General features: G+C 41.6%; 3 protein-coding genes across 3 annotated transcripts; 1 reads left to right on the plus strand and 2 right to left on the minus strand.

Annotated features, from left to right (window-relative positions):
- Positions 1-132: 132 nt before the first annotated feature.
- amn (amnion associated transmembrane protein) lies at positions 133-1,587 on the plus strand (the record flags this gene model as incomplete). The annotated part of the gene is made up of 1 exon (XM_083930929.1): positions 133-1,587. One exon carries the CDS (start codon positions 133-135, stop codon positions 1,585-1,587), a length of 1,455 nt encoding a protein of 484 aa, XP_083787055.1.
- A 1,052-nt stretch (positions 1,588-2,639) lies between these two features.
- Positions 2,640-5,512, minus strand: LOC310959795 (tripartite motif-containing protein 16-like; the record flags this gene model as incomplete). Its single annotated transcript, XM_083931254.1, has 6 exons — positions 2,640-3,184; positions 3,293-3,367; positions 3,602-3,773; positions 4,029-4,262; positions 4,362-4,457; positions 5,099-5,512. The coding sequence occupies 6 exons, from the start codon at positions 5,510-5,512 to the stop codon at positions 2,640-2,642; spliced, it is 1,536 nt and encodes a 511-aa protein (XP_083787380.1).
- Positions 5,513-7,848: 2,336 nt separating this feature from the next.
- Positions 7,849-13,397, minus strand: ush1ga (Usher syndrome 1Ga (autosomal recessive); the record flags this gene model as incomplete). The annotated part of the gene is made up of 3 exons (XM_083931880.1): positions 7,849-8,649; positions 9,524-9,977; positions 13,234-13,397. The coding sequence occupies 3 exons, from the start codon at positions 13,395-13,397 to the stop codon at positions 7,849-7,851; spliced, it is 1,419 nt and encodes a 472-aa protein (XP_083788006.1).
- Positions 13,398-13,852: the final 455 nt, after the last annotated feature.

Raw genomic sequence — 13,852 nt, forward strand, 5'->3', positions numbered from 1 at the left:
AGGATGATGTGGTTCAGAGCTCATCAACTTTACTGGTAAGCTACGTGCACTCATGTGTTAGGCCTGGTGTTAGTCACAAGGTTGGAAACAAAGGTCATCTAAAGTTCTCTCAGTCCATCACAAACATCCCAGATGCTGAAAACATCAGACATGCTCCTTCTCTTCTTCTGTCTTGTCGGGGCAGTGGATGCCCTGCACAAACAGTGGATTCCTGACACCAACTATGAGAATAAGACCAACTGGGACAAAAAAGCTGTCCCATGTGGCAACGACATAGCTGAGTTTCCAGCCCAGAGACAAGTGTCTGTGTTCGTGGAGACCTCGCATGCTGTGCAGGAGATGAGGCTGCCCGTTGATGGAGAATTCATCCTGAATTCAGGAGCTGGATTTTATGTTGTGAGTGGACAAGATCCAGGCTGTGGAGCGGGTGTTGTGATGCAGTTCAAAGATTCCCAGTCTCTTCAGTGGTTTAACCCGGCTCTGTGGCAGGCAGCTGCAACTCCAGATGACCTGCAGCGTGGAAACTTCTTATTCTCAGTCCACGAGGAGAGTGTCCCTTGCCAGTATGATGATGTGGTTTTTAAAGCCCGGTCCTCTTTCAGGGTGGATACCAGTTCCAGTCAGTCGAGCATTCCTGTCAAATCTGTGTCTGTGCTGGGGAAGAAGTTTGACAGCAGATCTGAGTTCTCCCAGTACCTCAGCTCACGTTCAGGCCAGCTGCAATTTCACGGATCCTCCGCCATCACTGTTGGAAACCAAGAGTGCGGGGATCCTTCTGGCTGCGACTGTGGGAATTCTGTGAACCACCAGCAGATCTGTAACACTGTAACATGTGCGTCTCTGAGCTGTAAGAAGCCTCTCCACCCTGTAGGACACTGCTGTCATGTTTGTGGTGTCATTCTCACCATTCGTTATGCCGCTGGTTTCAACCTGCAAACTTACAGGCAACGAATCCATCACCTATTTCTCGTCCTGCCAAAATACAAATCCATTCAGCTGGGCATGTCTAAAGTCTTCAAGTCACAGCGGTTGATGGGGGTAATTCCCTTTGGTACCGCACCTGAAATCCAGGTGGTTATCATGGATGGGGAGAAGGGAACACAGTCAGAGGGTCTGGCATGGGACATATTGAAGGATGCCAATTCTCATGGCTCTAGCCTTGGAATCACTGGGGCTGAATTTCAAGCCTCCTCTGGCAGCAGCGGTGATCAGACTGGAGGCAGTGCTGGTATGGTGGTTGGAGTTGTGTTTGGTGTTTTGATTATGATTACACTCATCATAATTGTGGTCATCCTGATTCGTAAGGGGGTTGTTCGAATGCCATCATCGCTGCCATCGCTGCCTTCTCTGCCATCACTGCCTTCCCTACCATCTTTGAGCAGCTTCAAGAGAAGCACCGATGTTGGAGACCTCGGTGGGCCTCTCGACCACGGCTTTGATAATCCCATTTTTGACAAGCCCAACATGTTGCCTGATATTCCTGGTGTGTATGCAACTGAAACAAATAATTCAATCTCTATGACCCAGACAGGTGTGCACTTTGTAAATCCAGTTTATGATGAGAACGAAACCGATTTTAGTGCCTGAAGTTGACTGCAGTGAACGTTAAAGATGTTAATGATTTCCAAAGTACTTTTGTGTTAACCTGATGATTTTACCCTTATTGCTTTATAATAACTCAGCAAATTAACTTGTTAGACAATTAAAGTAACACTTGGCAGACAATTACTTCTGTGTGTGTGCTTTTTTAATCATTCATATCACATTCAAGAGCAATAAACTTGCGATAAAGCTGCAGTAAATTCCAAACACACCTACAGCTGCACAGGTTTCATAGGTTCACTAAGGTTACTACCACTAGATGGTGGTAAATGTATCCTTCAGTGACATGTATAAGAAAATAAATCATCCATGTGCACCACAAATTTACCTCGTTATGTAACCTCAATAAACATTTATAGCACACTGATTTTTCTTTCATAAACTTGCAGTGATGGCAGATGATCATTTGTTGCCACATTTTGCATTTGAAATTCAAAATTGCAAAAATATCAGTAAACATGAACAATTCTCTCCAAAATCCCAAAAGTGTTGAAGCTCAAATTTGTGATGTTATCAAGTATAAATTGTGGAACTGCTCAACAGACAGCTCATTTGGGCATAATATGTGATTGGCTGTGTCCAAAATCGCATATTATGCACTACATGCTCAGTATGTATACTATCGTTCAGCATACTTTTGTGTGAATAAACTTTCTGGACACCCTGAGCTGAAATAACCACGTCCCTTCCTGAGAGCCTCCTTTACGGTTGGAGATGACGTAACCATGGTAACCCGTGCAACCCGTGCCAACCTCAGCTCTACTGACATCGCCAGATAATTAAAAAAAATGTTTTTTTAAATAAAATGCATTGTGGGATATTACTGCAGTCTTAGTGTTAATCTTGTAATTTGTCATCGGCAATAATAGGTAAATCATATACTTCATAGTAAGGTATCAGACAAACATCACATACTGTACTACACAGCATGTTATGGAATTTTGGGTGCAACCATCTGGTTTCTGGCTTTGAAAGAGAGAGTTGCACATGTTCACAAATATTGATTGAACTTTACTAGGCCATGGAAATAACATATTTCAATTCTTAATTGAACCTTTAACCAGAGAAACTACATTGTCTTTCTTTGACAGCCAGGCTGTAACATATAAGGGCTCTATGAAATCAGCTGTGTACTTGTGGAGCAGCCTTATAGGCCCGGTTACATCATAAAAAGACACAGAGCCTCGGTGAAAGTCGACATATAAGCCAATTGTTGTGATATCTTTGACATCCAAGGGCGTCTCCGCACCAGCATGCCAGGTAAAGAAACCTCGGCTGTTCCTTCCCACGCACCAGGAGAAGTCATTCCCAGTAATGCAGCTGGTGCTTTGCTCTCCCTTACGATCAATGCTCTTGTACGTGATTCCTACATGTGCGCCCTCCCCGCTCAGCTCTGCCTCAATATAGTGCCTCCCCAGGTAAAGGCTGTCTGACGTCATTGCCTGACGCCAGTATTCGAAGCGGCCAGGGTGGTCTGGATAGCTGTGTTGCCAAGGGCTGGTGTTGGTCAGCTTACTGTTGTCCCTTGTTACACGTAGGAAGTTATGGGTGGTGTCTGAGTCAAAGGTCAAACTCCTTGTGTCTACAATACAGGGGAAGTATAATTTGTGAATAATTCATAAGCCGAGTGAAACAGTGTGATAGGACAAACAGTAAACACAGAACATTATATAATGAAAAGTGTATTTACAGTTAAAAAGGTCATCCCGTGTCACAGGATCAGGCAGGGATGATGGTTCAGATTCTGGCATCTGGGATTTAGTACCTAGTTTACAATTTAGCAGAGAGATTTATTGGTATGTTGGTAACAAATGAGGATTTCTACAATGTACAGAATGTACTGATGAATAGAGAGGTTTCAAAAACAGCTGAGCAAAGAAAGATTAGATAACAAGTATAAAAGTACACAGCCTAAAGACAGCCTAAAGAGTGCATGACAATAAACATTGAACCTGAGGCTGAGATGTACGGAAAGTAAAGAATAATGGTACACACTCACCACTTTTAGAGATAGATTTCAGTTTTTCCCTGTAGGAGGAGAGGATGAGCTCACACAGTTCCTGGGTAGCATCAGTCACTATTTGGACATAAGAGGTCAAATGGCTCATGTTGTTGATGTACTGACTAGGCAGACATACATCTGCCACTCCTTTCTTCCACTCTGCGTACTCCTGGAACAAGCACAGCAAAAATAACATATATAATGATGTGAGGTGGAGCTGTTACATAACTTGCAACTACATTTTCTTTGATCCAGAACTTTTGTTTTCGGAATTAAAAGATTAAATGCCCTGCTGTGTACACTGTCAACACACCGGCATCCAAAATAAACTCTTTGTCTCAATGGGCATCCTGTGTTAATCCCAGGTCATATGAGAGACAAGTTCTTATTTATTATTATCTTAAATATTTAAGACGTTTTGTACCTGCAGGAAGTCAACATCAGACTTGTTCCTGGACAGTTTGTTTATTTGAGCCAAAGTTTTCATTAGCTCTGTTCTCCTCTGCTCCAGATGTGTCTGGATGCCCTCTGCCTGTCTGAGGGCCTGTTTCTGCTCTCCCTCCAGCACCTCCATTGCCCCTTTTCTGGCCTCCTCTACAGATGCCTGCAGTCTGGTGAACTGCTCTTCAAAGATAACACAAACCTCCTGCACTGAAGACTGAAGGGCCAGAGAGGAAAGAGAAAAAAACAACAGGCTATTGTGCATTGAAGTTGATGTACAAACAATGTAATGGTGTAACATTTGCCTATAACCTACCTTAATTAAGTCATTGTTGCTCTGTAGCTTTCCAATTACTTTCTCAGCTGCTGAGGCACTCTGACTGATCTCTGTTTGTTTCTCCTGCAGCTCAGTCTACAGCACAAACAATCATCACAAATACAACTACAACACATGCAAATATGCAAGGTCATTACTTACATATATTAAATTCATGTTTGCCCTTTTTGGGATACTAAAGATAACAGGTAGAAAAAATTGGGGCAGATTTGAAAAAACAAAACAAAACTATTAAACGATGTGTTGTGTTGCAATGTATCCTCATACAACATTTTTATAAAATCTTACGGTAAGTTATGCACGCGTTTTCTTGCATTATCCTATGAATGTACGCGATAAGCACAAGCCCCTGCATGGAAGGATCTGTTTAGGCAACAAAACGACTTGGTTAGGTTTAAAATAAGATTGTGGTTTAGGTTTTAAATGAGTAGGTAAGCTACGTAAAAAATAAGTAAACTAAAATAAGTCTACAATAACTTTTGCTTTCATGCGGGACACAAACAGCAATCTGGGTAAAAGTCCTTGAAAAAGTGTTTGTTTGTACCATCCATACACCCAGACCTCCGAGGACTATGCATCACCTGACTTTCTCCTTTAGAGGAGGCCCTACACGTCCTGGCTAACAATTATATGGGCTATATACCAATTATAGTGCATTACTTTTTGCAGGTATAAGTACGAACAGTGAATGAGAAAAGCCTGTGTGTTGTTAAGACCTCAATCTGTGTCCGCGCCTCCCCCACAGATGCAGTCGGGTGCCCTTCGTGTTCCTGGTTCTCACAGTCCAGACACACACAGCAGCCATCCATCAGACAGAAGCGTTCGAGAGGGAGTTGATGAACCTCACAAGACCGACAGTCGATGTCGTGGAGGGGATCCACCAGACGGTGGTTTTGAAATTTGGCATTCTCCAGATGGGGTCTGAGATGAGCCTCGCAGTAAGAAACCAGACACGTCAGGCAGGATTTTAGGGCCTTGCTGGGGCTGTCCATGCAGGAGTCGCACAAAACGTCTTGTGCAAGGAGCGTGTTGGACGCCTCGATGGTAGGATCCCTTTGTTCCTCCTTTACATCTGGGTTGTGTTGACTCTCCTTCAAATTCTCCTCATTAATACTGCTGAGTGTTGCCATGTTTGAGTGTAATTACCTTGGACCTGATTTGGTTAACCTTTAGGCCGTCCTTAGGCCTACTCCGCACTTTTTTTCCTGCCTTTTCTGAGATCCAAAGAGACTCTCAAGAGTGCGTAAGGAAAGAATTGAAGACTACGCCTAAGATATTCCGTACTAATCCAGCTGAAAGGTTCTCATTTTTCACTCCTCCCTTATTTAACTCTTCTCTATGCTCTGTATCCAGCCTCACTAAGCCTAAAACACAGCTGAGGGGAGGAAATGACGAATGTATTATGACCAAACCAGGGAGGGAAATTAACATCCTCTTTTTCATTATGTCCAAGATAATGACCTGGCTTGTTTACTGATTTAACAAAGTTTAGGTCAAAGGTTTATTTCAACAATAATGGAGACAAAAAAACGTTGTGTGGCTTCTGTTACAAATAAGGCAAAGGTATTAATAAAAACATAAGTAAAAACATATAGTAAGCATAGCCTATGGGTATTTTTGTGCTACTAAAAAACTCATGTGGGAGAGTCTAATAGTGTTTCCTTCTGATAACAATGTTATGTAAGAGGCATGGAGCTTCCAGACAACGTCACTTATCTACAGTACAACTTCCTCTTGACTTCTTGTCATGGAGTACAGAGGCAACAATGACGCTTGTCTTTATTGTAAGCAGCATGTGAGGATTATAGTTGAAGATGCCAAAATAAGTATTTTCCGCTCTCTGAGTTTGTCTCACACACACACACACACACACACACACACACACACACACACACACACACACACACACACACACACACACACACACACACACACACACACACACACACACACACACACACACACACACACACACACACACACACACACACACACACACACACACACACGAGAGTCGTGGTAAAAGCATAGAATGATGTCTTTGTAAACAGGTAGTCACTGAGACAGGATGTTCAGGCTTCAGTGGCCTGTAAAAAAATTTTTTTTACAATGAGTTAGCATTCATTTACTTTATAGGCTTTAGAAATACTGAGGCCGCAGTTTCCCATGAGAATCCCACCCACCTAAATGTTTAACTAGCTACCAGCCAACCAAATTCTATACAAATGTTCTGTATTTAAAAAATAATAATTAGTGGTGTTCTCAACAACTTCTTTACACTTCTTTAAAAAATAATAATCTCCTTTTTACTTTTAAAGCTTTAAAGAGCAAGCCACAATTTGATAATATATATTTTTTAAAACATTGGAATTATCTTGAAGAAATGTCTGATGTGTAATCTTAGAACCACATAGAATCATTAAATCATAAATCTGCTTCATAAAAGGTACATCTTTCTGCATATCTTCAATCTGGGATACTCTGCAGATCAACTGTAGTAAGTAGAGCACAATGTATGCAGCTATCATTAAAGTAATTTACAGAATTAAAAACATTAGTATTTTTTTATTGAAAATCCACCTAAATGTTAATATAGTAATCATCAACATACGGTACTGTATAAATTTACATTATTTAAAAAAAAACTTCTCAAGATACAGTTGGAAGACTGTCATATTGTTAAGACTGACACGAGTGACATAGAAAGGTCTGTATGGAGTGAACATGCAATATATATATATATAACAACTTCTGCAAAACTGCAGAACTTGTGTATGTATGTGAAAAAAAAATTTTTCACAATGTTGTGACTGAAACAATTAATAATTAAGTTACAATGACATTAATGTCAAAGGCATTAATGACAAAAGACACATTTGATTAAATGCACAGGCACAAGCAATGCAGGCACATGAGGTGGTCGGATTTACCCCATAGGGGTACACTTGTTCATGGGACACAGAACCCACAATCTGTTCTCTGTTAACTATGCCACATGGCATACCATGAACACAATACTGTACTCTGATAATTGTCTTTCAGTTTGTTAAACCATGCAGTGCAGGGGACTCCAACTAACGGACATACAGAGATATTTGCAGTGATTTTCCTGAGGCTAACACTGTCAAAGAGTCTCACACTCGCCTCTTCTTGCTTGACATATTCATCTTGACAGTGTCCTTTCTGCTTTGTTACCACTGAGATACCAGGAGAGGTAAATCTTTACATCCTCCCTGTCCATATGTGACATCCACTCCACAATGCTCCACTGACCTTTAAGCTTTGATGAACATGCAGTAGGACGTACCATCTACAGCAACTTGCATTATCTGCAGGACATAATTACGACAAGAGAAGAAATTGTGTTACTAACGGAAAAGGATTCCTGCTGGCGTACAAAGAAAACATAACAAATTATATGTCCAAATATTTCCTCACTTCACTGTATAACTGAAGATTCTGTGACTCACAGTTCTGTGTCCTCAATGCAGTCTGGGTCTTCTATGCTCTCCAGACGCCTCTTACAAGCATCCAATATCTTTTTCCTTGGTCCTAATGGGATGTGGATACTCTTTAGGTCATGGTCAGAGCACAGTAACAGTGCTTCAAGGTCAATCTTCTCCCTCTTAAAAATGGAGAAAAAGTCACTCATACTCTGTGTGGCGAGGAAGACCTCCAGAGGGCTTGTGTCAGCCTCATCATCATCGTCCAACCCTAATTCGACATCTTCCCAGGGCAGCTCCTCCATGTGTCTGTCCTGAAGGCTGCGTGCACTGCCGATACTGTCTTCATCTGCACTCGGGTATTGCTGCAGCCGACTGCGTAAACGCACATTACTGCCTGAGTGGTCCACACTGTCTGCATCCCGACCACCGAGGTCAAACATCCCCCCACTCACATAGTTCCTCCTAAAGACCATGGTGCCCAGACCCGGCCTATTGAACAGGGAATCATGTCCCGAGTCAGTGCTGATCTCAGAGTAGTCCACATCAGGTCCGTGGAGATCTGGCTCACTAATGGCACGAGAAATGGCATCATAATTGTCTCTGTGGAACATGTCACGAATGTTGCGGCGGCCACGGTCCTTTGGGTTGACGTAAGTCCCCTGTTTGACAAACATGACATCGTTGCCCAGCTGAAGTCCAGAGAGGGAGCGCACACTCTTCCTCCCGTCCTCGTAGATTTTAAAAGTCCCATCTCCTTGTTTCCTCTTCTCCAGTTTCTTCTGAATCTTTGTTTTCCCTCGGTTTGTGGCATGGAGAGTAGCCTAACAGGACACAAATACATAAAGCAGTTAGGTGCAATCATAAATGAAAGGATTCGATTTTCCAAACATTACTAGTAAGACATTTTAAAAGCTTTGAGATAGATGATTACTTGTTTTGATACGTTTCACATAGCCCATGGTTTCAGTTCATGTCAACATGCCATGCTAGCCAACTAGGGATGCAGTGTTGATCGATTATCCACAACTGAAATATCTCAACTATCTGATGGATTGTCATAACATCTGGTATGGACATTCATGGTCTCCGGAGGTTGAATCCCATTGACTTTCCCTCTAGCACCGCCATAAGGTCAGCATTATTGGTTTTTAATGATATATCTTGACAATTATTGGATGGATTCCATTGACATTTTGTACCGACATTCATTATCCCCGATAATAAATTGCAACAACTGTGTTAATCCCTTAATCAAATACTTTCAAAACTAGTGACAACCCTTTCAGTCTCACTTGTAATATGTGTTTAATGCTAAGTACCAAATGCTAAGATGCTGAACAAAGATGGTAAACATCTTAAAAAGTTACCTGATGGTAACCCAAGATTTGCAAAATTCTGACAAGATGGTTTAGGTTAGGCATGGACCTTCAATGGTTAAGGTTAGGATAGGTCGTCTGGCAGTGAGTCTTGCAAGAGGTTTTGCAAGTTTTTCTAGGGTTACCACCTAAACACAATCAAATAGTAGCTTGTTTGAATTGTCACTGTGGCCATGTTAGCATTTAGCTTGATCTTGTGTTATGCAGTTAAGAGGAGGGATTTGAAAACTCTTACTAGTTGGCAACCTGAACTATGCAACCATGCAAAACAAACAAACAAACTCAGTCCTTAAAGAACAGGCAAGTCAAAATTCCTGACCTGAGAATATGGCACACTGACTGTGGCAGCATTAAAGTTGTGCAGCTTGTGGCTAAGAGAGCTGCTGGTGTAACTGGAAAAGCTCATGACATCTGACGCAGAAGCCTCAGAAGTCTCCTTATGAAACCTCCGCTCCATGCGTTTGTGGTGTTTTTTCTGCATCTTCACGCACTCTTTGATTCGCCGCTCAGCATCGCGAAATGCACGGTCCTTCATCTTGCTGACCAGCTTTGTGTTGAGGCCTGTCTGCTTGGTGGCGATGGTATCCAGGTAGCGGACGCAATCCATGTGATTCTTTGTGGCAGCCATGTCCAACGGCGTGTGGTAGTCGTTGTCCAGGCACCATATGTTGGCACCAAAAGACACCAGGAAGAAAAGGCAGTTGAGGTGACCATTGGCAGCTGCCAGGTGAAGTGGCGTGTTCCCCCATATGTCACACTTGTCAGGGTTTCCTCTGTGGGCCATTAGAAATATGTTAGATACAGCATTTTAACATTGTATCAGACTTAATTAATTCATATTTTCAGTTCTTGTTCAGACTGTTAGTAAGGTTAAAAATGTCGGTTGCGTCTTTGGCCTTCTGTTTAGATGACTCACTCATGAGTAAGCATGGGATTTCTTGATTATGTTTTCAGCACTGACCTGCCATCCGTGGGTTGTTAATAGGGCCGTATTTAATAATGTATAGTCTAAACACGGCATTGCCCTTTTAGGAAATCAACCATAGATCTTCTGTTTGCAACTAATTCATTTTAAAGTGTTTGTCCAAATAGCAAATAGGATGTTTTTTATTCAAACTCATTAAAAGGAATATAGTATTATTCAATAGCCATAACTAAAAGTATAAGCAACATTTTACCCTTGCCTGCCAGTCCACGGCCTTAGGATTACCTCTTTGTGTGCTGCACTGTTGCTGCCTTGTCTGTAACATGACCACAGGCTTGCCAGCACCACTGCTACACTACCTGTATCCAGTTTCAGGGGAGGACGAATAGGTTACACCTGACTCAAAAACCACAACTGTGCATGGCTGGTGATGTCATGCTGAATTCCTCAAGTCATAACATACAGTAGCTGGTTGGAGGATATGGAGGAAAAAAGTGTAAGGAGCTTTCTTACTTTTCTTTTCCATCATACGTCTGGTAAATCTACAGTACGAAAGCTCATTTGTTCGCTCATTATTCAGAATTTCCAATTTTTAGTATTCCGTTAAACATCTTACTGATAATAATGTTCAAAGGAAAATGTGATGTATTCATGATACATAGCTTGTCTGTAAACATTGGGAAAACATTTTAACTTCAATTTCTGCATTTATTATCTTCAGTTTAGTCATCTGGTTGGCGTCACACCCCCTGAAATTACATGTTTACTGAACTGTCTTTTGTCTTGTCCCTGTCTTCTAATGCCACATACAAACTCCTGAATATTTAATACGATGGACGTGAAGCTACTGTCGTAGTGCAAATGTATTATTGATGGATTGCGTTGTAAGGTTTTCACAGGGAATGTGTGTCAGATGTGCTGGACCCAAAATGGGCAGCGATTAGCAAAGTCCCACTCTGATTTCAGCCCCCTTGCTCTTTTTTGCCTGGACAAGATTGGGTTTAAACAGAAGAGCAGTTTTAAGTTAAGTGGTTGTTTGATTCCGACATAGGGAAATGGTTGTCATCGGAGTGCATGATATGTGGCACAGCCCAAAAAAAGACAATAAGACAATGAACAAACAAAGTAATAACTGACCCTGTACTGAAACAGATGAGGGAACATAAAATGTTATGTCAAAAGATAAACAGCAATTAGATATGTTCAACTTTTATGAAATATTTATCACTCTCCGATTATATCATATGTTCATTGTAGGTATAGACCATCTAACATGATAGCTTTATGTGTCATAATTTATGTCTATCCTAGTAAAATGCTGACCGCAGTGGTGATAGGTCTGCCCATTTATCCCTTCTCCTGCTCTTTATCACATTATGGGCTGTTTGCGTCTTCACTTCCTATGACAGCTTGATGTAACTGCAGGTTGCCCAGTGCAATATACTTGCCAAATATAGCATTGCATGGCATCTTTCCCATGAAATTGACAAGCAGTATTAAACTTATCTTCATTATATCCCCAAGTTAAGGTGCCTCTGTGAAAGTATAGCTGCTACTAATGTTTAATTTTAGTACCTCATGTCAATCAGAAGTTTATGTTTCCTGTTATCAATAGAGGAATACTATGTCCTTGGCAGCTGTATGCCTCCAGAGCCTTGTTTGCACTTAATCCGTGGGAAATAGTGGCTTTAGCGTTATCACATTGGACTGGCAGCCTTCCCTGCTTTGTTGCCTGGGTGTTTTAAGAAAACTGTAAAAAAAAAAAAAAAAGAATGCCCTTGAATGTGATATTTTTCATTAAATAAACTAAACACTGATGCACGATGTTGTCTCGTTTTTATTTTAAAGTAAGTCTCTCACAAACTTTTGCTCAATTGAGCAGATTCATAATGGGCCCATTTTTCTGGCTGACAAGCAAACCAGGTCAGCCAGAAAAGATTGGGAATGGGCTGTTCATGACTACCAATCACATTTGCACACTTTGCTGAAGGCCAGCATTTCTTCCATGATGCAGCCTCCTAAGATGATGCTATCTGCTGTTAAGTTGATCAATTTATTTTGCATGTGATGTTATGAAATAGTTATGTTATGGTGCCTCTCCATAATAAACTATCAAAACAAAGTACTGAAAAAACTTTTTAGGTTCTATAACATTGTGTGATTTGGGAATGAGTTATAGTTTATGTCTTTTTTTATTGGCCAACATAGATGTTTTTGTTGTCATACCGTCAATGCATGCAGGACTACAGAGCGTTTGATGAAGGCTACTTGCTGTAGTTATGTCTCTATGACTTGTCCTATACATAGGGGCTTTGATGAGATAAGTTCCCCTGTTATAATAAGACCTTGAACGGTGTTATCATGATAAATGGCATGGAAGTGTTACATTTTACACACTCCTTAGTCCTATGCGGCTTTGGCTTAATAATAGTATAATATGGAAAATGATAATAATCTTTCAGATGATGATGAAGTTACAAAGCTTTAACAATATGTGGTGTTTAAATAATCTGTTTCTTTTTAGCTTCATATCACTCTATATTTCATGTGATGGAGTAAAACCCTGTCTAGCCTATATGTGGGGATATAACTGCAAACATTATGTGCAGAAATAGTTCATCTTGAAAATACAGCATTGAGCCCAAAATGGGGATTTCTTTCAGATATGGCCAATTAGTATACTGTTACCAAAGGGGTTGTTTTGTTTGTTAAAACTCTTCTTAAGCAGTAAAGGAATCACCTAGCTGTTGTGTTGGTACCTGGTAATATGTCATGGTCTGTCATCTCCCTAGTATGTTCAACTCAAATAACTGCTGCATCCACGCACTTATTGTTAAATGGACTTTGTGGGGTTCAGCTGAAAAGAAAATGTATTTAAGTAGTTCCAGTTTTTAAAGGTGATGTTATTTTATTATGCTATTTGTAATAAAGCTCTATAAATAAGGTCATTTTCGGTAATCGTTTGCCTCATTTTACGGCAAATTGTTTGTAATGAGAAGAGAGAGAACGGCAAAATACTTCACTTTTACTCTTAATACCCGATACGAATGACTGAAGATGGTGCGCACACGCCTTAAAGTCAGGTACCAATGGCTTCTACCCACCCCCTCGCAGCGATCAGACGCAGAGCCTCCAGGTTGCCGTGATAAGCAGCCCATAACGTCGGCGTCATGCCATCCTCATCCGGCGCATTGAGATCCTTCCGAGTAGCCTCCTTCAGCAGGTCCAGGTAGCCGTCCCGGGCCGCCGCGTGGTACCTGTCATTCATGATGCAGAATTAATCCACCCTGCTCGACTCCATTCCGTTTCAGTAACACCACCATCACCACCATCATCATCGTCGTCGTCATGCGGCGATGTAGCGGGAGCACACAGACTGAAGTGCCAATTTGCCCCGCTGTTCCCCCGGAGCCAGTCGCTCCGGATCAGTGGCGTGTTGCGCGTCGGTGGTATCCACGGACGCCAAGGTGCACACCGTGTGGGTAACAGTGCTCCCGGTGGCCGAGGTGATCCAGAACAGACAAACAACAAATCTCACAAAACACACACACACTATACGTCCCTAAATATCGAAGAAAAGAGACATGGATGTTACCGGTAGCCTACCCTTGATGGGGTAAGTTTCGATAGTGTCCCCATGCTGTTGTTCTCAAGCCTTCTGGGGCTCTCAGTCACTTTGAAAAGACATTGTCCTTTGCCATGGTGATACTCACTTGCGAAATG

Source organism: Echiichthys vipera, assembly GCF_963691815.1.
Source record: "Echiichthys vipera genome assembly, chromosome: 17".
NCBI lineage: Eukaryota > Metazoa > Chordata > Actinopteri > Perciformes > Trachinidae > Echiichthys > Echiichthys vipera.